This window comes from Panulirus ornatus, chromosome 68, assembly GCF_036320965.1.
Source record: "Panulirus ornatus isolate Po-2019 chromosome 68, ASM3632096v1, whole genome shotgun sequence".
NCBI classification, from domain to species: domain Eukaryota; kingdom Metazoa; phylum Arthropoda; class Malacostraca; order Decapoda; family Palinuridae; genus Panulirus; species Panulirus ornatus.
The window spans coordinates 14,010,613-14,038,287 of NC_092291.1; the positions used below are offsets into that span (position 1 = coordinate 14,010,613).

At 39.2% G+C, this 27,675-nt stretch overlaps 1 protein-coding gene across 3 annotated transcripts in view; it reads left to right on the top strand.

Moving 5' to 3' along the window:
- LOC139747378 (uncharacterized) overlaps positions 1-25,191 on the top strand; it is a 74,269-nt gene extending 49,078 nt beyond the window's left edge. For all 3 annotated transcript variants that reach the window (XM_071659628.1, XM_071659629.1, XM_071659630.1), the window contains exons 5-15: positions 382-512; positions 1,008-1,118; positions 12,837-12,927; positions 14,551-14,654; positions 15,659-15,740; positions 18,192-18,362; positions 18,653-18,837; positions 19,382-19,492; positions 20,682-20,918; positions 22,318-22,456; positions 23,799-25,191. In XM_071659628.1, coding sequence (XP_071515729.1) covers positions 382-512; positions 1,008-1,118; positions 12,837-12,927; positions 14,551-14,654; positions 15,659-15,740; positions 18,192-18,362; positions 18,653-18,837; positions 19,382-19,492; positions 20,682-20,918; positions 22,318-22,456; positions 23,799-24,218 — 1,782 coding nt within the window. In that variant the 3' untranslated portion in view covers positions 24,219-25,191. The remainder of the gene's footprint in view (positions 1-381; positions 513-1,007; positions 1,119-12,836; positions 12,928-14,550; positions 14,655-15,658; positions 15,741-18,191; positions 18,363-18,652; positions 18,838-19,381; positions 19,493-20,681; positions 20,919-22,317; positions 22,457-23,798) is intronic.
- Positions 25,192-27,675: the final 2,484 nt, after the last annotated feature.

The window sequence follows — 27,675 nt, forward strand, 5'->3', positions numbered from 1 at the left end:
CGGTGGTAGTGTGGTTGGCTTGGGTTACATATACAGTATTGTTTCATGAATGGTATGATTTGATAATGTTCTTGCGATACTTCCTTAATGTTCTTGCAATACTTACTTAACAGTACAAAGATCGATTAAGTAAGCCCTCCTCAATAATCCAGGGATAGATTAAGTAAACTTTCGTTGACAATCTAAGGAAAGAATAAGTATACTTAGCAATCCAAGGATAGAGTATATAACCTTTACTTAACCATCCAAAGATAGATTAAGACAGTAGAACGTTTTTCCTGTAGGATAATAAACGTTTCTTATCAACTAGCATCTGCAAGTAAACGTTCCGGGGAGACTATGATTGCAAGATTAAAAAAGTTTTCTTCCCATGGTTGGCAGGCCAAGTGTGAGGAGTTCCTCGAGCGAGCAGAGCAGATTAATGCCACATCTCTCTCATGGGACGATCGCGTTAACCTGAAGATCTTCAAGGACGAGATGAAAACCTTCATCGATAACTTCTCTTACTTGAGGTCAGTACTGGTGAGGAGGGGGGACGCGGCTTCACTAGAACTGCTGACCCACACCGCCTAACGAGATATTGTGTAATAAGTACAAATGCCTGGGAGTGGTAGACGGGGAACGGGGTTCTGCTACACAAGGTGTGTGTGTGTGTATGTATGAGGGGAACAGCTTCCCTTAATGAGGTGTGTATGTGAGGTGTGTATGAGAGGGACGACATCCCCATAATGAGCAGTGTGTGTGTCTGTTTGAAAGCTCCCCTTCTCTAATACTCTTCAGTTGAGCTGTGTGTGTGTTTGAAAGCTCCCTTTCTGTAATACTCTTTAGTTAAGCTGTGTGTGTCTGTTTGAAAGCTCCCTTTCTCTAATACCCTTTAGTGTTGTGATAATACTATCCAAGCAGGTCCTAAATTTTCGTGTCGTGAGCTTACACCACAGCCAACTTGGTGGTTAGTGTCAGATTAGGACACAGTAGAGTACAGCGTGTTGCATCTCCTCCCCCTACAGGTACTTCGCCCCTGTCAGCTTCTTGGAAGGCCCCCAGGAGGACCTGCGCCTAATGGTGGAGAAGTACATGGTCCTCCAGTCCTACAATGACTACCAGAAGCTCCTCTCCAGGTTAGAGCTTGAGTATGAGCGTGTGATGTGTCACACTTAAGCTGTGGGTGCTTGTGTGTGTGTGGGGGGGGGGCACTCATGTTGTGTGTGGTGATGCGGGGTTGTTAATTTTGGGACGATCACGCGTGAAAAAAAAAAAAATTGTACCTATAGAGAAGTCTAATTTGGTGATGATGTGGAGTGTAGTTTTGGTAGTATTGGGAAAATAGAGGATTTCTGTTCGGTCGAAGTGTGGTCCTATTAATTATGTCGGAACCTGTTGATGTATATTGATAGACAGAACTGCTTGTGCTGCAGTTGCAAAAGGCTCGTGTATGTTATAAGATCCTGTCATTAAAGTCATAGGCATTAACAGCCTACATACTAATCACTGGTTAAGGTGTGAGGGGTTTAGGGAAGTACCTGCCACGTTCACGTGTGGGAGACGGTCCCTTTTTTCTCTGCCCTGATGATTCTCGCATAACTCAGAAACGCAAGGCGCCAGAACCTCCCGGATATATTGTTCATCTTCATCATCTTTTGTGTTATCTTTTCATGGCTTGACTGCATGTTGGGGGGGGATACTCTCAACTTTCTTAAGTCTTTTAAAAGTTGGAGGAAGATGCTGATATACACAAGGGATTATTAATGCATCCATTTCCTCCCGTTGTGGGCATTTTACCTAAGCATCTGCGTACGTAATCACCATTGTACGTACACTCAGCAACAGTGATTTTTACGCGAGAATCTGATGGATTTCAAAATTAATACAGCCATTCGTGTTGTCTCGTGAGGTTTGATAAAGTGTGAACGCGAGACTCGCTTCTTTTTATTATTATTATTATTATTATTATGGTGGCTGCTCTGTAGGGTAATGTTTTCTAGAAATACGAAATACTTAAGAAGTATAAATTCTGTTTTCATTGACACATGTCTTGGAGAAATGTCATCCATGGCAGGATTTAAAAGCTACGGGTTCGAAGTTTTTTTTTTCTTTTTTGTAAAGCCTGAAATGAATTAAGCAACAGTCTTCTGATTCTTTTTTTATTTTTATTTTACACTCTGTCATCTAACTTCTGAAGCTGTGGACCACTTTTCGTCAGATGTCTTCGTTTTTGGTCCTCGTAACTGCTTGTTTGTTTGTTTATGCCTGCGTGAGGACTGTTTCTTGCGTTCAACATCACTTTTTTTTTTTTTTTTTTTTTTAAGCAACGCGACAACAGTATCTTGCGCGCGCAGACTTCTGCGTTTGAGGCCTTAACGTAGCCTTGTTTTACAGACTATTGAAAACGGCGTGCAGAAACGTAACAGAATTGAATATTGGAAGTTTAAGATATATATACGTGTTTATTATACGTGGTTATGCTTTTCCATGAAGTCAACTCATGTTTACTGTAGGCCACACGTTTATAAAACCCAGAACATAAAAACAAGTCCTGACTCTCCTTGACCAAGCTTACATATGCTGTTGTAAGTCAGAGGTAAGGATATTTGTCCCAAGGAACGAGTTGAAAGGGGAGGGAATGTATCTGTAACGAGAACCTAAAAGATCAGAGAATTAAAAGTAAGGAAAGAATATTGTAGGTAAGGTGTCAACACTGCGGAAGCGATGCTAACCCATTTATTTTCATAAGTGATTATTGCTTTCCTTTATTTTTTTTCATATATATTTTTAAACTTTTCTATCGTAGGAAATGGGTATTTACCTACAGAAACGTTCAGATCCTTTTTTCATTTCCCTTGTGGTCACCAGCATATATATATATATATATATATATATATATATATATATATATATATATATATATATATATTGCCTTTAAGCACTATAGTAGCTTGCTAGAGTTGAAGCGATGGGAGTACAGAGAAATCCCTCCGTTTATACGTCGTCGTCCTTAATCCTTTTGTACCCTAACACTTTCACCTCCCGTCACCAGACTTTCACATTGACCTTTCAACAAGACCTGTCATAATGGGGTCACCAGGTCGAAGGTCAAGGTCAGTATTTCTTAGAGAGAGTTTCTCCTTGAAGGCTTTGTAACGTAGACAGAATTTTCTTCTTTGTATCTTTTCTTTTTTAAACGTCACACTGCCATACCCAGGGGCAGACAGTGTGCGCTTCGGAGTAAAACTTGGTCAAGGTTCAAGGTTACCTGCCGTTAGAACAGGATATTGCTTGCCCGGCCTCTGACTCTGTCCTTATGTAAGATATTAGTCACCGTTTGTCGTTGGGTTAGCCAGGCAGGCTCTCATGGACACGTCTGCATTTTGGGGCACTGTAGGGGTTTGTGAAAAGGCTGAAAAGTCGTAAAAAGTTTGGTTGCATTATCATCATTATTACATTATTATTATTACTATTATCATCATGCGCCGAGGGGTGTACAGAAATCGATGTTATGTTTGCATGACGACACTCAAAGCTAATCATCTTTAAAATTTTCTCCCTACAAAAAAGGGTCGCCAAAAAAGGTTTGCCGCGAAAGCCTAGTCTTTACCGTATGGTCACCTTTTGCGTACAAGCCTCATTTGATAAAGATTTTAATACAGTCTAAAACCCACATATATGTTTGATGGCTGATGAAACGTGTCTACGCCAGACCCACCAAGGTTGTACAAGTAGAGATAATATGTTTGAATATATGGGGGATAGTTAAGAAGTTGGGAATCATTCAAACCGTCAGTAGTAAATGGTGTGGAGACGTGTTTCCAGATAGGTATTGTCACACTGATGGCTTTTTAACTGGTTTCATACTGTAAAATGATACTCTTGAATGGTAGTTTATTGTTGTAGTTTATTAGGTGTTCTATAACGTAGGAAGCTGACAGGATGGTAACGTATTCTACGGCGTTTATACGCCATTTGTGAAATTTTGTGTGTGCATTACTGTGATCATTATTGTTATGAGGTGGATTTGATTTGTCAGTATTGGTGCAGCTTGGGTTATAGCAACTACAGACATTAATAATGATATTTTTTGATTAATAAGCGAAATATTTCATATACAGAATATAGAAAAGTAACATAACCATTGCATTGATTAGGGAGGTGAATGATAAAAAATTATTTTCGTAGCTAGGTAGAATATTGCAGTGTTTTTTTGGTCTTTGGAGAAAAAAGAATTGATATGGATTATATTTTTATCTATAGTTGATATGCATCAGTTGTGCTTGGGGGAATGCACATGTTAGTGATTTTTACTATCTGTTTGGATACCGAATATGCCGAATATTTACTGAATATCCGACCCTGATAATCTGGCTGTATAGCATACTTTGATGTATCTTTATAAGGGTTAATTGGTAACACATTCCCTTGCATTGAATATTTGGAAAAAAGAAAGTCGTGTAGTATTTCCAAAAGTTGTGAAATGGGAAATTTAGAGCTTTGTGCAGTTTTTTTTTCACAACTAGTGATAAATCTGGCATATTTCACTGTTGTTGTGAGGAGGATCCATGGGTGGTCACCAAGGATTATCCCACTAGCCCTGGCTAAAGTTTCGAGCATACTTCCCAGCCATTTTTGGACAAAGAGCAGGAAGCCAGCGCAGGCTCAATTTAACAAAAATTTACTCCTGACGTGGAATTCTTTTTTTCCCCTTCAGTAATTTTATAGTTTCAGTCGTCTTCATTGACTTTCCCCTTCGATTATGAGCCATCGTACTTAGGGGCTGGTACTGTACTCTTGGGGTTGGCCTTGTTCGCGCATGAGTGATGTATTTCCTGGGAATTGGTTCGCCATTTCATCATCCAACATAGTTGAGCCCGTTTACGCACTGACTTACTGGAAAACTATAGGTCGTACGTGGTCGTAACGCTCAAAAGAAAGTAGTGGATAATTTACATTGATGCAGGGGTACCAGGATGTCCACTGAAGTTCGTATAATTACTGTCAGCAGTTCAGATATATCCTATTGTCCATCTGTTATGGCATTGGGAAAGTGTAGCTTTATCCCCACATGATACTACACTACTAGAATCAGAAATGTTTTTACAGTAAGAGAATGACACAACATTACTATTCATTTGTGATGAAAAACGTTTTAAAATAACCTACTCCCGGCGTGACTGGTGGACTAGAAGTTGCCAGGCAGTGATAATATCACATTATATGTAGGCAGATGAGTTTCCCCCCCGACCACACAAGCTCGTCTTATCTCCATAATAGCCAGTAATCTCTGCGGTGACGGGTTACTCGACTTCAGATGCTCCCACTGACGATTATGAAACCACTAACCATCAACTCGATTGCCAGGGTAACCTCTCTGAGTGCAACGATTTTGATCCCATGAAGACGACGGCAGAACCTTTTTGAGTACGATGGCTTCATCCTTGTCGTGCGATTCGTAAAGTCATCGTACTCAGGGGTTTCGTCGCCGTAGTCAAGGGATAACCCTGTGCCTTATGCATCGGTCACTTGGTCCAAATAAATGCTGTGTTTCATTAATGATTCAGATATTTAACTTCATTGTGACTGGATGGCTAAACACCAAATGTATAGATAATGCTACCCTAGATGAATTAAGGGATATGTAGTTTGTATTCTTAATAGCCAGGCCCATAGCATATCGGTTAGCATTCCCGCCTCATGTATAGGTTCCCGGGTTCGATCCTGGCTGTTGGAGGTTTGTATGTTCTATGAAGGTGCGCGTTTCTATGCACTATCTTCATATATATATATATATATATATATATATATATATATATATATATATATATATATTTTTTTTTTTTTTTTTAACTATTCATTTCCCGCGTTAGCGAGGTAGCGTTAAGAACAGAGGACTGGGCCTTTTTTGGAATATCCTCACCTGGCCCCCTCTGTTCCTTCTTTTGGAAAATTAAAAAAAAAAAAGACGAGAGGGGAGGATTTCCAGCCACCCGCTCCCTTCCCTTTTAGTCGCCTTCTACGACACGCAGGGAATACGTGGGAAGTATTCTTTCTCCCCTATCCCCAGGGATATGTATATATATATATATATATATATATATATATATATATATATATATATATATAAGTGAGAGGGTTAGGGAAAATGATTTGGTAAACAGAGAAGAGGTAGTAAAAGCTTTGCGGAAGATGAAAGCCGGCAAGGCAGCAGGTTTGGATGGTATTGCAGTGGAATTTATTAAAAAAGGGGGTGACTGTATTATTGACTGGTTGGTAAGGTTATTTAATGTATGTATGACTCATGGAGAGGTGCCTGAGGATTGGCGGAATGCGTGCATAATGCCATTGTACAAAGGCAAAGGGGATAAGAGTGAGTGCTCAAATTACAGAGGTATAAGTTTGTTGAGTATTCCTGGTAAATTATATGGGAGGGTATTGATTGAGAGGGCGAAGGCATGTACAGAGCATCAGATTGGGGAAGAGCAGTGTGGTTTCAGAAGTGGTAGAGGATGTGTGGATCAGGTGTTTGCTTTGAAGAATGTATGTGAGAAATACTTAGAAAAGCAAATGGATTTGTATGTAACACTTATGGATCTGGAGAAGGCATATGATAGAGTTGATAGAGATGCTCTGTGGAAGGTATTAAGAATATATGGTGTGGGAGGCAAGTTGTTAGAAGCGGTGAAAAGTTTTTATCGAGGATGTAAGGCATGTGTACGTGTAGGAAGAGAGGAAAGTGATTTGTTCTCAGTGAATGTAGGTTTGCGGCAGGGGTGTGTGATGTCTCCATGGTTGTTTAATTTGTTTATGGATGGGGTTGTTAGGGAGGTGAATGCAAGAGTTTTGGAAAGAGGGGCAAGTATGAAGTCTGTTGGGGATGAGAGAGCTAGGGAAGTGGGTCAGTTGTTGTTCGCTGATGATACAGTGCTGGTGGCTGATTCATGTGAGAAACTGCAGAAGCTGGTGACTGAGTTTGGTAAAGTGTGTGAAAGAAGAAAGTTAAGAGTAAATGTGAATAAGAGCAAGGTTATTAGGTACAGTAGGGTTGAGGGTCAAGTCAGTTGGGAGGTAAGTTTGAATGGAGAAAAACTGGAGGAAGTAAAGTGTTTTAGATATCTGGGAGCGGATCTGGCAGCGGATGGAACCATGGAAGCGGAAGTGGATCATAGGGTGGGGGAGGGGGCGAAAATTCTGGGAGCCTTGAAGAATGTGTGGAAGTCGAGAACATTATCTCGGAAAGCAAAAATGGGTATGTTTGAAGGAATAGTGGTTCCAACAATGTTGTATGGTTGCGAGGCGTGGGCTATGAATAGAGTTGTGCGCAGGAGGATGGATGTGCTGGAAATGAGATGTTTGAGGACAATGTGTGGTGTGAGGTGGTTTGATCGAGTAAGTAACGTAAGGGTAAGAGAGATGTGTGGAAATAAAAAGAGCGTGGTTGAGAGAGCAGAAGAGGGTGTTTTGAAATGGTTTGGGCACATGGAGAGAATGAGTGAGGAAAGATTGACCAAGAGGATATATGTGTCGGAGGTGGAAGGAACGAGGAGAAGTGGGAGACCAAATTGGAGGTGGAAAGATGGAGTGAAAAAGATTTTGTGTGATCGGGGCCTGAACATGCAGGAGGGTGAAAGGAGGGCAAGGAATAGAGTGAATTGGATCGATGTGGTGTACCGGGGTTGACGTGCTGTCAGTGGATTGAATCAGGGCATGTGAAGCGTCTGGGGTAACCCATGGAAAGCTGTGTAGGTATGTATATTTGCGTGTGTGGACGTATGTATATACATGTGTATGGTGGTGGGGTGGGCCATTTCTTTCGTCTGTTTCCTTGCGCTACCTCGCAAACGCGGGAGACAGCAACAAAGCAAAAAAATATATATATATATATATATATATATATATATATATATATATATATATATATATATATATATATATATATATATATATATATATATATATATATGGGAGGGTATTGATTGAGAGGGTGAAGGCATGTACAGAGCATCAGATTGGGGAAGAGCAGTGTGGTTTCAGAAGTGGTAGAGGATGTGTGGATCAGGTGTTTGCTTTGAAGAATGTATGTGAGAAATACTTAGAAAAGCAAATGGATTTGTATGTAGCATTTATGGATCTGGAGAAGGCATATGATACGAGTTGATAGAGATGCTCTGTGGAAGGTATTAAGAATATATGGTGTGGGAGGAAAGTTGTTAGAAGCAGTGAAAAGTTTTTATCGAGGATGTAAGGCATGTGTACGTGTAGGAAGAGAGGAAAGTGATTTGTTCTCAGTGAATGTAGGTTTGCGGCAGGGGTGTGTGATGTCTCCATGGTTGTTTAATTTGTTTATGGATGGGGTTGTTAGGGAGGTAAATGCAAGAGTTTTGGAAAGAGGGGCAAGTATGAAGTCTGTTGGGGATGAGAGAGCTTGGGAAGTGAGTCAGTTGTTGTTCGCTGATGATACAGCGCTGGTGGCTGATTCATGTGAGAAACTGCAGAAGCTGGTGACTGAGTTTGGTAAAGTGTGTGGAAGAAGAAAGTTAAGAGTAAATGTGAATAAGAGCAAGGTTATTAGGTACAGTAGGGTTGAGGGTCAAGTCAATTGGGAGGTGAGTTTGAATGGAGAAAAACTGGAGGAAGTGAAGTGTTTTAGATATCTGGGAGTGGATCTGGCAGCGGATGGAACCATGGAAGCGGAAGTGGATCATAGGGTGGGGGAGGGGGCGAAAATTCTGGGGGCCTTGAAGAATGTGTGGAAGTCGAGAACATTATCTCGGAAAGCAAAAATGGGTATGTTTGAAGGAATAGTGGTTCCAACAATGTTGTATGGTTGCGAGGCGTGGGCTATGGATAGAGTTGTGCGCAGGAGGGTGGATGTGCTGGAAATGAGATGTTTGAGGACAATATGTGGTGTGAGGTGGTTTGATCGAGTAAGTAATTTATGGGTAAGAGAGATGTGTGGAAATAAGAAGAGTGTGGTTGAGAGAGCAGAAGTGGGTGTTTTGAAGTGGTTTGGTTACATGGAGAGAATGAGTAAGGAAAGATTGACCAAGAGGATATATGTGTCGGAGGTGGAGGAAACAAGGAGAAGAGGGAGACCAAATTGGAGGTGGAAAGATGGAGTGAAAAAGATTTTGTGTGATCGGGGCCTGAACATGCAGGAGGGTGAAAGGAGGGCAAGGAATAGAGTGAATTGGAGCGATGTGGTATACAGGGGTTGACGTGCTGTCAGTGGATTGAATCAAGGCATGTGAAGCGTCTGGGGTAAGCCATGGAATGCTGTGTAGGTATTTATATTTGCGTGTGTGGACGTATGTATATACATGTGTATGGGGGGGGGTTGGGCCATTTCTTTCATCTGTTTCCTTGCGCTACCTCGCAAACGCGGGAGACAGCGACAAAGTATAAAAAAAAAAATATATATATATATATATATATATATATATATATATATTAAAAAAGGGGGTGACTGTATTGTTGACTGGTTGGTAAGGTTATTTAATGTATGTATGACTCATGGTGAGGTGCCTGAGGATTGGCGGAATGCGTGCATAGTGCCATTGTACAAAGGCAAAGGGGATAAGAGTGAGTGCTCAAATTACAGAGGTATAAGTTTGTTGAGTATTCCTGGTAAATTATATGGGAGGGTATTGATTGAGAGGGTGAAGGCATGTACAGAGCATCAGATTGGGGAAGAGCAGTGTGGTTTCAGAAGTGGTAGAGGATGTGTGGATCAGGTGTTTGCTTTGAAGAATGTATGTGAGAAATACTTAGAAAAGCAAATGGATTTGTATGTAGCATTTATGGATCTGGAGAAGGCATATGATAGAGTTGATAGAGATGCTTTGTGGAAGGTATTAAGAATATATGGTGTGGGAGGCAAGTTGTTAGAAGCAGTGAAAAGTTTTTATCGAGGATGTAAGGCATGTGTACGTGTAGGAAGAGAGGAGAGTGATTGGTTCTCAGTGAATGTAGGTTTGCGGCAGGGGTGTGTGATGTCTCCATGGTTGTTTAATTTGTTTATGGATGGGGTTGTTAGGGAGGTAAATGCAAGAGTCTTGGAAAGAGGGGCAAGTATGAAGTCTGTTGGGGATGAGAGAGCTTGGGAAGTGAGTCAGTTGTTGTTCGCTGATGATACAGCGCTGGTGGCGGATTCATGTGAGAAACTGCAGAAGCTGGTGACGGAGTTTGGTAAAGTGTGTGGAAGAAGAAAGTTAAGAGTAAATGTGAATAAGAGCAAGGTTATTAGGTACAGTAGGGTTGAGGGTCAAGTCAATTGGGAGGTGAGTTTGAATGGAGAAAAACTGGAGGAAGTGAAGTGTTTTAGATATCTGGGAGTGGATCTGTCAGCGGATGGAACCATGGAAGCGGAAGTGGATCATAGGGTGGGGGAGGGGGTGAAAATTTTGGGAGCCTTGAAAAATGTGTGGAAGTCGAGAACATTATCCCGGAAAGCAAAAATGGGTATGTTTGAAGGAATAGTAGTTCCAACAATGTTGTATGGTTGTGAGGCGTGGGCTATGGATAGAGTTGTGCGCAGGAGGATGGATGTGCTGGAAATGAGATGTTTGAGGACAATGTGTGGTGTGAGGTGGTTTGATCGAGTAAGTAACGTAAGGGTAAGAGAGATGTGTGGAAATAAAAAGAGCGTGGTTGAGAGAGCAGAAGAGGGTGTTTTGAAATGGTTTGGGCACATGGAGAGAATGAGTGAGGAAAGATTGACCAAGAGGATATATGTGTCGGAGGTGGAGGGAACGAGGAGAAGAGGGAGACCAAATTGGAGGTGGAAAGATGGAGTGAAAAGGATTTTGTGTGATCGGGGCCTGAACATGCAGGAGGGTGAAAGGAGGGCAAGGAATAGAGTGAATTGGAGCGATGTGGTATACAGGGGTTGACGTGCTGTCAGTGGATTGAATCAAGGCATGTGAAGCGTCCGGGGTAAACCATGGAAAGCTGTGTAGGTATGTATATTTGCGTGTGCGGACGTGTGTATGTACATGTGTATGGGGAGGGTTGGGCCATTTCTTTCGTCTGTTTCCTTGCGCTACCTCGCAAACGCGGGAGACAGCGACAAAGTATAAAAAAAAAAAAAAAAAATATATATATATATATATATATATATATATATATATATATATATATATATATATATATATATATATATATAATTATTTTTGCAAATGAACGCCAATTTTGCTGGTAGTTGTAGAGAACTTTAGTTCCTTAAGGTTTTGAGAGAACTCTCGTACCTTGACAGTCATAGAGAAATTTAGTTCTTTGAGAACTACAGATAACTATTAATTCTTGGAGAGCTGCATGGAACTGTGACTAGTCTCCTGAAGGGTATATATGTGAACTCTTGTTCCCACCCTATGATTCATTTCCACTTCCATGGTTCCATCCACTGCCAAATCCACTCCCAGATATCTAAAACACTTCACTTCCTCCAGGTTTTCTTCATTCAAACTTACCTCACAGTTGACTTGTCCCTCAACCCTATAGTATCTAATAACCTTGCTCTTATTCACATCCCTCAACCCTACTGTACCTAATAAGCTATCTCTTATTCACATTTATTCTCAGCTTTCTTCTTTCACACACTTTACCAAACTCAGTCACCAGCTTCTGCAGTTTCTCACACAAATCAGCCACCAGCGCTGTATCATCAGCGAACAACAACTGACTCACTTCCCAAGCTCTCTCATCCACAACAAACTGTATACTTGCCCCTCTTTCCATAACTCTTGCATTCACCTCCCTAACAACCTCATCCATAAACAAATTAAACAACCATGGAGACATCACACACTGCTGCTGCAAACCAACATTCACTGAGCACCAATTACTTTCCTCTCTTCCTACATGTACACATGCCTTACATCCTCGATAAAAACTTTTCACTGCTTCAAACAACTTGCCTCCCACACCATATATTCTTAATACCTTCCACAGAGCATCTCTGTCAACTCTTATCATATGCCTTCTCCAGATCCATAAATGCTACAAACAAATCCATTTGCTTTTCTAAGTATTTCTCACATTCTTCAAAGCAAATACCTGATCCACACATCCTCTACCACTTCTGAAACCACACTTCTCTTCCCCAATCTGATGCTCTGTACATGCCTTCACCCTCAATCAATACCCTCTCATATGATTTCCTAGGAATACTCAACATACTTATACCTCTGTAATTTGAGCACTCACTTTTATCCCCTTTGCCTTTGTACAATGGCACTATGCAAGCATTCCGCCAATCCTCAGGCACCTCACCATGAGTCATACATACATTAAATAACCTCACTAACCAGTCAACAATACAGTCACCCCCTTTTTTAATAAATTTCACTGCAGTACCATCCAAACCCACTGCCTTGCTGGCTTTCATCTTCCGCAAAGCTTTTACTACCTCTTCTCTGTTTACCAAATCATTCTCCCTAACCCACTCACTTTGCTCACCACCTCGACCAAAACACCCTATATCTGCCACACTATCATCATACACATTTAACAAACCTTCAAAATACTCACTCCATCTTCTCACATCACCACTACTTGGTATCACCTCCCCATATAAATTATCCCTTGGGATAGGGGAGAACGAATAATTCCCAGGTATTCCCTGCGTGTCATAGAAGGCGACTTAAAGGGGTGGGAGCAGGGGGCTGGAAATTCTCCCTTCCTGTTTTACTTTCCCAAAAGGAGGAACAGAGACCTGGGCTAAGTGAGCATTATTTTCCTTTGGGGCTTAGTCATCTGTTCTTGACTCTACCTCGCTAATGCGGGAAATGTCGAATGTGTTAAAAAGAATATATATTGAAACTTCAATAGATGTTCTTGCATCTCCCTAACAGATATGGAGAGTTTCCCCGCCAGACCCAGGAGATTCTACAGTTGTTAAAAGGCAACATAGAGAGTGGATTGATGCCCTCCAACTGGTCTATGGTGAGTGAGTCATCTGGACTTGAAAAGCTTCTGGTATATGTTAAACTGATGTTCCTTGAGACGCTTCGCCCTCAAGTGACTGATTAGATAAGAGAAAACCAAGCCCAGGAACCTCTTTTCTGATTTTTAAGTATGGTAAAGCTATGAAAATATGGAATCAGCTTAGTATTAATTGATCAACTTTAAGATAGAATTTTATCTAAAGTAGTTATAGCAGAATAAGCTTGTGTATATTAGTGAACAAATTTTACTTATTAAAAGAGGAAGTACGTACGATTATTCATGGATATTTTGTAAGTTACACTAAAGGTATATATTGGACTATGCATTAAACAATTTTCTCTCTCTCTCTCTCTCTCTCTCTCTCTCTCATACTTGATTGGCATTTCCCGCATTAGTGAGGTAGAGCAAGTAACAGGCGAAGGACTGCATTTGCTCACACCCATTCTCCATCAGTCATTTACAGTCTACCCAAACCACAGCTGCTTATCCACAACCAGGCCTCACAGACCTTTCCATGGTTTACCCAGCCGCTTCACATGCCCTGGTTCAGTCTGTTGACAGCATGTTGACCTCAATATTGCACAAAGTTCCAGTTCACTCAGTCCTCTACACAACTTTCATCCTTCAGCATGTTCAGGCCCCAATCATTCAAGATCTTTGTCACTTTAACCTTCCATCACCAGTTTGGTGTACCCCATCTTGTTCCCTTTACTTCTGAAACATTTTTGAGTGATCGGGGCCTGAAAATGCATGAGGGTGAATGGCGTGCACGGAATAGAGCAAATTAGAATGATGTAGTATACTGGGGTCTACGTGCCAACAGTGGGTTTGAACCAGGGCATGTGAAATGCCCGGGCTGCACTACTTCCAATAGCAGGGAATTGTAGGCTCCTTTGAAGTAAGAAGTGCTTTAACAAGACTTTACTCCCAATCATACAGTTTTACTGAAGGTTATTTTTCAGTCAAGATGTATCTTCATGCAAGTGAAGTGTGGTAACAACAGTTTCAAAGAAATCCTTTATTTTTTTTTTACCTATGTGTGGAGTAAAGCCACAGAGCTACAAGAGACCCATAAAAAGGATTTTAGGATTGTGTATCGTTGTATTTCCAACCTACTTCTACTACCTAATGCTCCTACCTAATGTTCCAATCTATTCTACTTAATGTTTGTACCTAATGCTCCTGTACTTTGCTACCTCAGTGAGGTAACACCAGAAACAAGTGACAAAGCCATTAAGGAAAAAACTGCTTGCTTAGCTCCTTTTCCCAATTCAGGAAGTCCATATGGGAAGAAGGACTTGTAGCCCCCTGCTCCCACCTTCTGTGATATGCAGGGATATGTAATTGATATTCTTTCTCCTCAAACTGAGGGAGAGTTATAAGTGCTATGAGATTTCCTTTTAGTCTCTCAGGTTTTTACCAGTGAATTTAGAAATTACTAAGCAATTTAGATACTTTACCAAGCACTGTAAAGTCAGTAAGTTCATTTAGGTATTGCTGAAGACTAGAGATATAATGAGCACTAGATACAGTTAAAGAACACTCGATATTTACTGATCTCGAGACACTTCCAGAGCACTTTTAACTCTTTTCTGCACCTAAGCAGCTCCTCACCCACAGGTGGGTGTAGTGGACCAGCTGGACAAATTGGATGGCCCTGTTGAGGAGTCTTTGTTCTATAAGCCCTTCTTGCGCATGCCCAGCACAATCACTACAGAACAAAGGTAAGATCTGATATGCTCTATGGTGTTTTTGTGGACATCTTAAGCCAGATGTATGACATGAAAGAAACAAGTTGTGGTCATCATGAGACAAAATTAGAGAATCACAGTTTCAGGTAGATATTATTGTACTATAGTTATGAAAAAGGAGACCTTAATAGAAATTATCTGGAGGGAGATATATGCTTCTTTTTGATGTCTAAAAGATGATTATGGGAAAGAAGCACCTTTTTAGCCAGCATGGAATATTTAGAAATGATAATCATAATATCAGTGATGATAAAGATGATGAGAATAGTAGTAATGACAATAAAAGTAATGATTGTAATTATGTTGATGATAATATTAGTAAAGTAACAATAATGATGATATTGATAGTATTAGTAACACTGTCAAAAGAGATGTAATTGATTTTGGATTAACATCTACACGTAGTATAAAAAAATACAAACAAATAATTGAAACATTTGCAAATGTTAGCTCAAGTTTCTGTGTGCAAATTTGATGGAAAACATGCCTTTGTATGCCTCATGAAATCATTTTCTAACACAAACTCACATGATAAAGAGAGGCATAGCTTGTTCTGCTGTTTCCAGTAGATCGTGAAATTGAAAACCCTGCTTTGTCCAAGCTGTACAGGCAAAACATTGCATGAAGGGCTGAGCTAATTTGTCCTTTAGTCTCCTGTTTTGTAGGAATCATTAATAATTTTTCTTCATGTGGCTCATTAATTCTACAAAGGGCAAGGATTTAAAAAAGTTAGAATATGGGTATTGAAACAGTAACAATTAAAGCTGATTTGAGAAGTCATGCCTTATCATATTTCTTGTATCATTTTCCCTGTAATTCCACATTTAACTGCCTTTTGCCATGACTTTTAGATCTAATGGTACCATCCTTGTTCCATCTCCTGTATTTGATGTACTTATCTTTGCTGTAATTCCTTTAATTTACTGTTTTTTCACTGTAAGACTACTAACTTTATTTTTTCTTTGCATGAATTACAGGACAACACTAAGGCAACAAGCACAGGAGAGAATCAAACAGGACCTCTTGCCTTCATTTAAGAAGATCCATGATTTCATTGTAGTAAGTTATTGCCTCATTTTCATTTTAGGAAAGTTCTATTATCTGGTATGTGCCAGACCTAGGATTGCTAGATATGAGAATATACTAATTAGAAAAATGTTTGACCTTATAATAATGTTCTAAGTACCCTGTTTTTTAAATGTTTGAAATACAGTAATAACAGTTTTGAATACTGGTATGAGTGCGAAAAAGGAAGTGTATAAATCACTGAACATAGGACCTGCACTGGTACACCTTCAGACCATTTCAGTTTGAACCATTCACACTGCAAGGTGTTTAGCTGCTCAGATTGTAGTTTGCAAGAGTCTTGCTTAACAACAGCTTTCCTAGATTCTGATTCAACAGAAACTTTTGATCAGTATCAAGAGCAAGCTGAAACAAACCAGATGCTAGTTGAAATTGTATGTAATGGGTAGGTAGTAGTTGGTAGGCAGCCACTAACCAGCAAGGAATAATACCGGTACTACCCGCCTGGGTATTGGGAGGGTTAGTGGTGGCTGCGTAATTAGCCAGTACTTGTGTGGTTATCAGATTGCTCTTCTTTGACCCAGGTAACTTTCTTTTCTTTCTGCCTCACCCACATGTAGACTACTAGCTATCTCTCTACAAGCATGCAATCCCTACTTGTCAAACAGAACACTTGAGAGCACTTAACTCACACAGCTCAATTGTCATAACTCTAGGTTGGGAGAGATAGATAATAGTAGTAGGTAGGAACGTAAGACAGGAGCATTATGTAGAATCATAAGGTAGAAGTAGTAGATAGGAACATTAGGGGGAGCATTAGGTGAAAGTAGTAGGTTAGAACATTAAGTAGAAGTAGAAAGTAAGGAACAATAGGTAGGAACCTCCAAAGACATTGCACAAGAGTTGCCCTCTCAGTGGCCTGTTAAGGAAGAGGCCTAGTACTAAAGGCTAAAAAGTTGCATTAGAGTTCACTAGTATGGAGAGTTTTGTTACAGAGAAATAGAGTGGAAGAGTACTGGAGAGGGAGAGAAATGGGGAAAAATGCATGAAATAGTGTATGCAAAGTATGTATGTAAAAACAGTGGAGACTTTTGCTGTGGCCATCCCCCTGATGGGAATTCCTGGAGGGAATAGACATCAGAGATATAGAAAGATCGAAGGTTAGTTGAATAAGAAATCATATTGTAAGGGAAATGTGGTAATAAGAAGAGGGTGTGTGTTGAAGTGGTTTGGACAAATGGAGAAAATGAGTGACGAAAGGATATATATTTCAGGAGTGGGTAGGACAGGGAGAAAGGGTAGACCTGAGTGGAGATGGAATGATTGAGTGATATAGGTTTGGGGTGCTCTAGGCCTTAACATGCAAAAGGATGTAAGTGTGCTCATGATAGTGTATCAGAAAAATGTGGTATACATGGGGCAGCATGCTTTCATTGGACTTAATCAGGGTATGGGGCTGTAGTTTCAATGGAGTAGGCATGACAGCAAGAGAGTGGATATGAGCAAATATGGCCATTTCATCATCTGTTCTTGCTACTACCTAGCTGATATGGGTGATTAGAAATGGGTTTGAAAAAAAATAATTATATGTAACCCCTAGGACCACTTATACGAGACTCTCGCATATTTAAGGCTGTTTCATGCAGGAACAGGGCAAGGTGGGCCCTTTTGAGGGCAGTTCTTTTCTCAGTGCTGTACTCTTTTCCATCTGTTGATGATGATGATGCAGCCTTGTAGAAGGTAACCTTTCATATTTGGCTTTACTATTTGGAGATTGAGACAGATTTTTTGAATACTTCACTTGAAAAAAATGTTGCTAACAATTGTCATAATCATGCATTTACATTAAAGTTTTTCCCATATGGAAAATTATGTAGATTCAAACATGAGAGAACCTGTTACTTTTCCCCTAGCTACTGTTTATATATATCACATACAACCAAGAGATCTCTTTGACTCTGGTTTGTAATTCTTAAGGTGATTACTAAATATTCACAGCTCTTTTTTTTAATATATATTATTGTACTGCAAACCAAAATGTTAACTCCATCTCTGAGCTCAAAATTTGATGCACTTGCTGTACTTTGCAGTTTGTTCTTTACCTGTTATACACCATAGATATTCCTCCAGTTTCCTTTCCTGAGAATATATTACCTGCTTAAAAATAAGCAGGCCATTGCATTACATAATTACAGTGTGGGTATTGGTAATTCAAAAGTGATCCGTTTTGAAGTTTGTTCTTTCATTACACTGTTAAGCTTTACAGATCTTTACTTTTCCATGCTTTTGTAACAGCTACAATCTGCCTCTTTTAAAAGGCGAGTTTTCCTTTTCTTTAAAAACCCTTACTTTTTTCTCTTCACTTCATAATTTTCCATCATTTTAGCTTTTGTTTATATTTTTTTGTAAGGGCTTGCCTTGATTAGGACTTCTGTCTATGCCTTTGACATTAAAGAGTAAAAAATTATCATTCTGATTGCACAGACTGAGTACCTGCCTGCCACACGCCCAGAGATAGCATCTTCATCCTTGGATGGTGGGGATGAGTACTATCTTGCTCTTCTAAGGTTCCATACTAGCACCAACCTCACACCACAGGAGATCCATAATCTAGGTCTCACAGAAGTGACGAGAATAGAGGAGGAAGTGCAAAAGGTACTGTGTTTCCCTCACCATTATGTGGAGACGATTTGTTTTGTGACAGCAGATGTAAGACAGAATACAGCATAATATGATGCCGTTAGTGGAATCAGTCAATAAATATTGAGTTTTAAGAAAGCCTGAATAGGGATTTTTATAGATCTACTTCAATCTATATTTTTCACTATGCAGAGCTCTCTTTTAAAGCAATCTTGTCCCCAGAATGTCTTCAGTTAATTACCTTTAAGTAATAAATAAATATATGTAAGATTCGTAGATTTTAATTGTTAATCTACATCCTCCAGACAGCTGCAGAGATTGGTATGGAAGGCAAGACATTTTCTGAGATCAGCCAAGCCCTAAAGAATGACCCGGCCCAACTCTTCAGTAGTAAGAATGAGTTGCTCAATACCTACAGAAATGCTGTTTATAATATCATTTATCCAGTAGTACAGCAGATGTTCCCCAATGTACCAATGGACAATGTCACGTGAGTCAGTTTCTAATTGGTGCTTTTACATCCATGTGTTTTCTCATGCAAATAAGTTTTAGTATTTATATTTATTTATTTATTTTGCTTTGTCGCTGTCTCCCGCGTTTGCGAGGTAGCGCAAGGAAACAGACGAAAGAAATGGCACAACCCACCCCCATACACAATGTACACACACACACACAAATATACATACCTATACATCTCAATGTACACATATATATACACACACAGACACATAAATATATACCCATGCACACAATTCACACTGCCTGCCCCTATTCATTCCCATCGTTTTAGTAAATGTCTAAAAATAGCTCCACTGCAAGATTGGTATGCTTTTTCATAATCCTTATGTTGAGCAATTATACACATGCTTTAAGGCCTTTTGTTTTGGCAGTTTTAGTTTCAAGCTCTGTAGAAAAATTTCCCTTCCATGCACTAACATGGCGGATAATTTTAGTTTATATCCCGCAGTGGATGATAGATTTTCAACCACTGTACCTGTTACCCTCTACATGACTGATATGTCTTCCTTATACAGGATTGAAGGAGATGATAACCCAAATGGCATCATTGCAAGGTACAAAGACCCTTCTTTGGATGGTTCAAGACTTGGTACATTCATCCTCAACTCTTATCTTTATGATAAACAGTAAGTACACACAAATTAGTATCATTCATGTCATAAAATCAAGTTTATTTAGATAGTTTTGGAAAGTAACAGCTTTACTTAAACATATTATTCATTTCCCTTGCAAGTTTACTGTTAGATGAAGATCAGCTTTTAACAAGATTGCATTGTTTAGACAACTGTGTGGATACAGTTCCATGGCTAAATATCTTTTTTAACTCGTTAAGCCACCACAGTGTAGCCATAAAAAACATTAAGCTCCTTTTTTGAAAACCTATTCTAAATGTCTCTTTCCTTGTGGGGTGATTAATTTCCCAGTGTCTGCTCAAATGTGTAAAGCCCAGTGCTAACCAAGAAATTAAGCTTTAGATCATTTTTTCCATACATATTTGCCATTTCCTGCATTAGCGAGATAGTGTCAAGAACAGATGACAGAGCCTAAGAGAGAAAATTCCTCACTTGGCTCCTTGCTCTGTTCCTTCTTTTGGAAAGTAATACAGGAAGGTAGGATTTCTAGCCACCCTCTCCTGCCCCTCTTAGTTGCCTTGTATGATATGCAAGGGATAAATGGGCTGTATTCTTTCTCCCCTATCCCTAAGGGAATGGGAGATATATCCATCCTCTGTCCCCAAAATTCTTCCTAGTCTTCATTTCTAACATGTGCAGTTTAGATAGATTTAGAGTTTGGCATTTCATAGACAAAGTGTAGGGGTATTGACTTTTGTTTGATGCCATTATAAGGACAGAATAGGGGCATAAACCATAACAAATAGCTGAGAAAACATGGGGCTTTACTGTCTTGAATTGAAATTTTAAAACTTACATGCTATTTTAGTGAATCACCTCATACAGGAGCTCAAGACCCTATGGACCCAAAACATGGATCTAGAATACTTCAGGAATTTTGCCAGTTCCATGCCCAGGTGTCTGGAGATGGTAACAAGGCCAAAGGAGATATGACAAAGTACTAAATTGTGAATGTGACATTACCTTTGAAAATGTATGGGGAGGCAGACAAGGTTTTTGCAGACACTGCATTTCTGTATGTAGTCTGTAGAGTTTGTCTCTGTAATTACACAAGCATAGTAGTCGTAGTGTTTAGTAATAATATTCCATGATACCTACCATTTCTTTCTTAATAATTTCATTGGTAGGATATGTTCAGTGATGGTAGTGTCTCATGTAACTGATCTCGTGTTGTCATCCACAGCAAAAGATATGACGTGATGGCTTTGTCCCTTCATGAGAGTGTCCCAGGTCATCACCTTCATAGCATCTACATGCTGATGAATCCCTCCACCCCAAATTTTCGAAAGGCGGGTGGTACTTACCGTGCTGCTGATAGCCCAGCAAAGTTTCCCCTTCATACTGCAATGTCAGAGGGCTGGGGCCTGTATTCTGAGTACCTAGGAGAAGAACTGGGCTTGTACAGGGACCCTTACCAGAGGTAATGGTTTGTCTGTTTTTGCTTGGAATTTTACAAAAATATTGTACAGCAGAACCTGTCTGCTGTGCTCCTGATTTGAGAAGAGTTTATAAATGCTAAATATTCAAGTTACAAAACTGTACATGGAAGAGGGTGTACTTAAATAACCATTTACCCATACATTACTTCTCTGCTCATTTAAATCAGAATGGAGTGTGAATGAATGACTTTCACCTTATTCTTTATTAACTAAACTTCTTTTTAAAACCATTCCAAATATCATTTGTAATAAATAGTATATAAGAATACTTATATTTGTAAACTCATATTACTGTGTATTTTGTGCAAAATAGATTCAACCGTAGTTTGCAGACACAAATATTTCCTTGAATATGCTCTGTTAGTCGATTTTTTATAGCTGTACATGGCATGGGATTGACTTGTTTGTAGTTTCAGTTTTAGTCTTGTACAATACTATGTATTTAAAGATACTTTTATTTCATTGTGATGAATTAGGAACAGCAATTTCTGTATACACCCATCCCTCACTGTATGTGGGGGTTTGTTTTGTGTAAGTCTCACAGAAAGAGAAATCGCAGCTATGTGGTCAGCACTGGCAGATTCTATCATTACCTTCATATTATATAGCTTCAGATAGTGTGAAATGGCCTTGGCTCAGCTACATTGTCTTTATATAAATGCTCATTCAAATTCAGAGCTTTACACCCAAGATGAAGGCTGCTCTCCTTTTTTGTCTCCTACTCTGTGTAAAATGAGTGTTTTTTCTCTGTCTTCTCCAAAAGTGTATTTCTAACCCTTGTGGTTACCTTGGCAGACAGTGGAGGAGAGTGGGCCACAGCATTTTGAACTTTCTCTGCCTTCTTCACATTGCGGATTGTAGATTCACCTAGGTTGTAAGCATGCTAAAGTGCTGATGCTCCATTTAACTATTGGTTCTGGGTATATACTGCAGGACAGTTAGATGACTTATTAACATGCACAAACACAGCAGGTATACCCAAATCACACAAGTAGCACAGATCTGCACATAATGATGCTAACTGTGAGACTGACCTGCTGGCAGGAATGTGATGCGCTCCACCCAAGACCCATGTGTACTCCTATTGCAACCTTCACTGAAATTTGGTACACTTTCTACTGTGCTGATGCTCTGTCACTAACTTTAGTGCATTGTAAAATTTCTAGCTTTATTTTCTTTTCCTTCATGCATTTGCACTGTGTCCTGTGGAGTGGGGTGGCATTAGGAATGAATGAATGAGATAGCTATTGTGTTCAGTAAAAAGTTAATTAAGAATCATTTATGCTATGCAGAAAGATACTACATCATCTTTATCCACATCAGCTTCTCTATAATTGTTGTTTGGTTAGACTTTAAATCAACAACTTCATTTTTACTTAGGATGGGAAGGTACTCCTTTGAGCTGCTCCGAGCAAGTCGGCTTGTAGTGGACACAGGCATGCATGCATTAGGATGGCCACGTGAGCAGGCACTTGCTTTCCTCATAGATCACACAGCATTGTCTGAGGATGCCATACAGGTGAGTAAGCAAAAGGTAACATACAAGTTAGAAAAGAGAAGGGATCATTAGTTATGGAGAGGAAGGAGAAGGAAAAGGGAGAAGGGAATATAAGATTGGTGGAGGTTCTGTAATTGCTAAAACAATGGGACTAATTCAGAAAAGCATCTTTGTTGAACTTTATGTTAAATCTGTATTTTTAAAAAGGTGGCTGAGACCAGTCCAGTGCCATATATCTTTAATGTTGGACATCGTCCGATACAGGACCAGAAAGGTTAAATATTAACCTGATGTATTTGAAAGGTACCTGGAATAAAAGCTTGCAATTAATTGAAAAATTAATATGTAAATACCTTGGACTTAATAACATGATAAATAAGTCAAAATACGACTTTTAGGTTGCAGATCCATGTAAAGCAAGGTATACCTGTTTCAGTTTTATAGAAGATCTAAATTTTGAGAACAAGGCCAAAAAAGGTGTTTCACATTCTCATAATGTTACTGTAATAAGTTTAATGCTTTAACATGTAAAATCCACCTCACTTCCACTAACTCCAGGTTTACAGCTGGTGACCCATGTTGAATTTTGTTCAAATAATTTTGGTATAGGGATTAAGGTAGATATTTTGACGTGAACATTTTACTATTATATCCCTGGGGATAGGGGATTAAGAATACTTCCCACGTATTCCCTGCGTGTCGTAGAAGGCGACTAAAAGGGGAGGGAGCGGGGGGCTGGAAATCCTCCCCTCTCGTTTTTTTTTTTAATTTTCCAAAAGAAGGAACAGAGAATTGGGCCAGGTGAGGGTATTCCCTCAAAGGCCCAGTCCTCTGTTCTTAATGCTACCTCGCTAACGCGGGAAATGGCGAATAGTTTAAAAGAAAAAGAAAGAAATTTTACTATTAATTTTTGATGTTCCATTTCCTAATGTATAATTGTTGTCCCATGGAAAAATTATCTGGCTTGATTCACCAGTTAGTACAGGGAATGTGGCCCATGTAGAACCTTGCTACTTTGATATCAAAATCTGTGAAATGATTAAAGGGAGCATCTTGTAGAAATTTTCAGGCTATACCCTGCAACATGCAGATATATGCCATATTTTAACACTCTCCTGGCTTAGGTAAATATTTTTTCAAATTAATTTGTGTGAGGAAGCCAAATGAAATTTTACATATATTGTGGCCTGCAGATGTTTCCTTAGCAGGTAAGCCTTCATTTTTTCTTGTTTATGTTTGACTATAATGCAAAATTAGCAGCAATATTTGAAATGGTTGATTGAATGAGTAGGTGCACCCAGCATTGCAGAAATTTTAACCCAGATTTGAATTTTAATGATAATACAATTTCCTTCTTTTTCAGATTGAAATTAACAGATACATAACTTTGCCAGGGCAAGCTTGTGCCTACAAGATAGGAGAAATCAAGATTAAAGAATTGAGACAGAAAGCCCAGAATGCCCTTGGTGGCCTTTTCCATCTGCCTGACTTCCATGATGCGGTGCTGCAATGCACTGGGCCCTTAAAAATTGTAGAAGAATGTGTTAACAACTACATTGAAAGAACAAATTTGGTAATGGACAAAGGAGTGGAGAAAAAAGAAGAAGACATAAACAAAAACAGTGACAGTGAGGATGATGGATCAGCAAGTTTAAGTACTCAAAGTGAAGAAAAACAGAATGAAGAATCAAGTAATGTAGATGCAGGAGCAAATGTGCTGTGTGAAAAGAGCGCTGTGATTTTGACTCTATTATATTCATTTCTTTCATATCTGCTAAGATAGTCGTATCATTGCTTATGTATAATGTATCTCAAATCCTCAGAGCTAATTTTCATTGTGCGAGTGAGTTGTATATTGTTTAGCTTTGACTTCTGTACATTAGTGAACTGTGTAGCTTATCACATCATAGTCATATATTGTATAATATATCAATCGATTACTGTATGAAATATGTTAGAAATAGGTTTATAATTGTTTTGATATTTTGAGTGACACAGCTTTCAAGGCTTTATCTGTCATTCTCAGGTATCTAACACACCCCACTTCCTCCAGGTCTCCCTATTCAAAACCCACATTCCACCCAGCAGATGTAATTACAAATTATAAGAATAACAGTGGACTTTAAGAAATATTTGCAGATCGGAGCAAGAAAAAGAAAGGGAGGCATTAACCCTTGAATGGCAAGCATGCTCTGGAAATTACAATAATAGGTACATCACTGGTGGTAAATGACATGAACATATGTAAAAGTATTACACCTTTTGCTTTAACATACAGATGAGGGAGATTGGCTGGCAGGTATGGGGATGATGAGAGAATGTTTCTCTCTTTACACTTGACACTATACTCTCATAAATGGATGCAACATTGTTGATGAATACAGTAAATATAAGAACTACAACATCCTTCACATTACAGATAAGGGTGACCACATGTGGCTGCCACAGTTAAGGGGGATACTGGAGGTGTGTTTTCTTTGTAAATATTCTATCTACATATCTTTTGTTCATTTTCCATTATTCCTTTTTTACCTTTTGATCTCCTGTTTAGAATGTCAGAAAAGTTATGAAGCACTTTTATCTAAAACCACATTTTACAATGGTCATGAATAAATGTCTATAAAATCTATTTCACATTACAGAAATATAATACAATTTACAATACCATTTACATTCGATATGGATGGATTGTCATTATTTATAAATATTGTAAGCATGATATAAAATATATTTGCTAATAAACATAGGTCATATCACAGTAGGAATCAATCTATACCCAAAAAGCATTCTCATATGTAAAGAAAAGGTATGTAATACAGTACCCAAACATTGTTGCCCAACTTGGCATCAAAGATCCAATTCTATTAATTTTGGATATAATTAATTACATTAACAAATATAGGACTTTCTACTAAGTGCCACTCCTTGGCCTGTGCAAGATGATGCATAAAGTAACATTAATAAAAATGTGGCCACTAACCTCCAGACACTGAGGTACAAATACTATATTGATTAGGAACGCTGGTTAAGTCTATAAGTGAACTTGGAATTTATATTTGCAAATATTAAATGAAATGAAAGAACTTGGGGAAGTGGCAGTTAGTATAAGCATAAAGGCCTGTCTACACGAGCGGGCCTGATCGGCGGGTTTGCCCGTTAATGGGCAAATTCTGGCGGGCCTGCCCGTGAATGTTGTCCACACAACTGAAGTGATGAACAGCCGGGCCTGCTCGACGATGTTGCCAGCAGCAGGATGAAAGCCCGCTGTGGGTTCACGATATTATCTTGCATCTGGCAGAGTAGAAACTCCAGCTACCGGGCACCAGCTCAGTGATTTCGCTCGGCGGGCTTTCGGGCAATTTGATCGTATGCCCGTTAACGGGCAAGCCCGCCAGGTAAGCCCGCCGATCAGGCCCGCTCGTGTAGACAGGCCTTTAGATACTGTGGAAAAAAAAAGCTTAACCCTTTCAATAATGTTAGTGACTTCAACATGTGAATCATAATCTTACATTGTTCATTTTGCTTTCATTAAGTGCAACATATTACCAGCTACTTGTAAGAGATAAAAAAAATTACACCTCTTATTTGAAATAAGAGAGACATGCATACTGAGCTAGAACATATGGTCTGACTGTTGGGAAAATTTCCCAATACCTAAAGAATAAGTCTTACAGTACCCCAGTAATCAAGTTATTTAAAGATCCTGACTCAATATGAAATGGAAGAAGATTAGTAACAACATGTCAAAGGCTCATCAAGCGAAATGGTGCATATGAAATTTTCCCTAATGAAATTTTCAACAATTGCATAATAACATAAAGAGGCTTCCACTTCATGTTCTCTTCAAATACATTATTTATATCATTCATTGAGGCAAACGCCCACAATTCTTGTTTTCAGGGGGAAATGCAAGAATGCAGGAGGAAGCCTTGACACATACTACACAGGTATGTTTTTACTTTTGTTATATAACCCCAGGACTCTTCTTGCAAAGATTCCTGTAGCTTCAAGTCTGCACTACAGTCAGTACCAGGAAAAAGATGGACTTCACTAGAGTTAGAAGTTCCTCAAGATTACACTCTGATGATTCAATCTGGGCAAAACTGACTTTTCACTCAATGTGTAACCACAGCTGAAGTGTAGAAACAGTTAAAGGCAAGGTCTACAAGATACAAATTTTTGCTTAACTGATCAAAGTGTGGTTGCAGTGACCATAGTCTGAGAAGAAATCTATTGAGGCTATCCTATTACAGAGTTGCAAAAGGCAGAAAGAACATTAACTTATACAAAGTGAGACAGAAGCTAAGACAGATCGACACCTATATAAAAGCTGTAGAAATCAAGCTAAAATAATATTCTCTATGGTAACAGTATGCTATAAAGAACATTTGTACATTACAAAAATTTTTCGTGACTTTGTACAGTTGCAGCTTCAATAACAACTCAAGTGTTGCACCATCATCCCTAGGTCTACTTGCAAGAGATTACATGAACAGACAGTATGAACAGAAAAGATTTCTAGAAACAGTGGGCATTACTAATTACCCCCTTAAAAAGTTTTTAATGTTTCATGTTCTTCACAAGCCATTTTCTATTCTGTTATCTTTAAATCCATTTCCACGTATAGTGTAAAGCAAAGGTACCAACAATGCCCATTTCCATTGGGGTAAACTTGCTTTACAAATAATTTTACCTCTACATACCATTAGGTTCCCCCTAACTATAATTTCTTCCTTGATCGCTCAAAATATTTTTCACTCCATCCTTCCATCTCCAACTTGGTTTCCCCGTTCTCCTTGTTCCCTTCCACTTTTGAAAAATATATCCACTCATTCTCTCCATATGTCTAAACCACACACTTTCATTACCACATCTCTCTCTTACTCATATATTGCTTACTTGATCAAACTACCTCTCACCTCATATTACCCTTAAAAATTTCATTTCCAACACATCCACCCTCCTCAGCACAGCCTTATCCACAACCCATGCCTTGCATCCATTTAAAATTTTTGGGACTACAAACATGCCCATTTTTGCCCTCCCACATAATCATAATGTTCTCTCTTTCCACACGTTCTCTAGTGCTCCAGAACTTTCACCCCTTCACCCACTCTACGACTCACTTCTGCTTCCATCTGTTGTCATGTCCAATCCCAAATATCTAAAACTCTTCACTGCCATCCACTTTCATTTTTACCCACATCAATCTAGAAATTACATCTTTACACTCTATAACA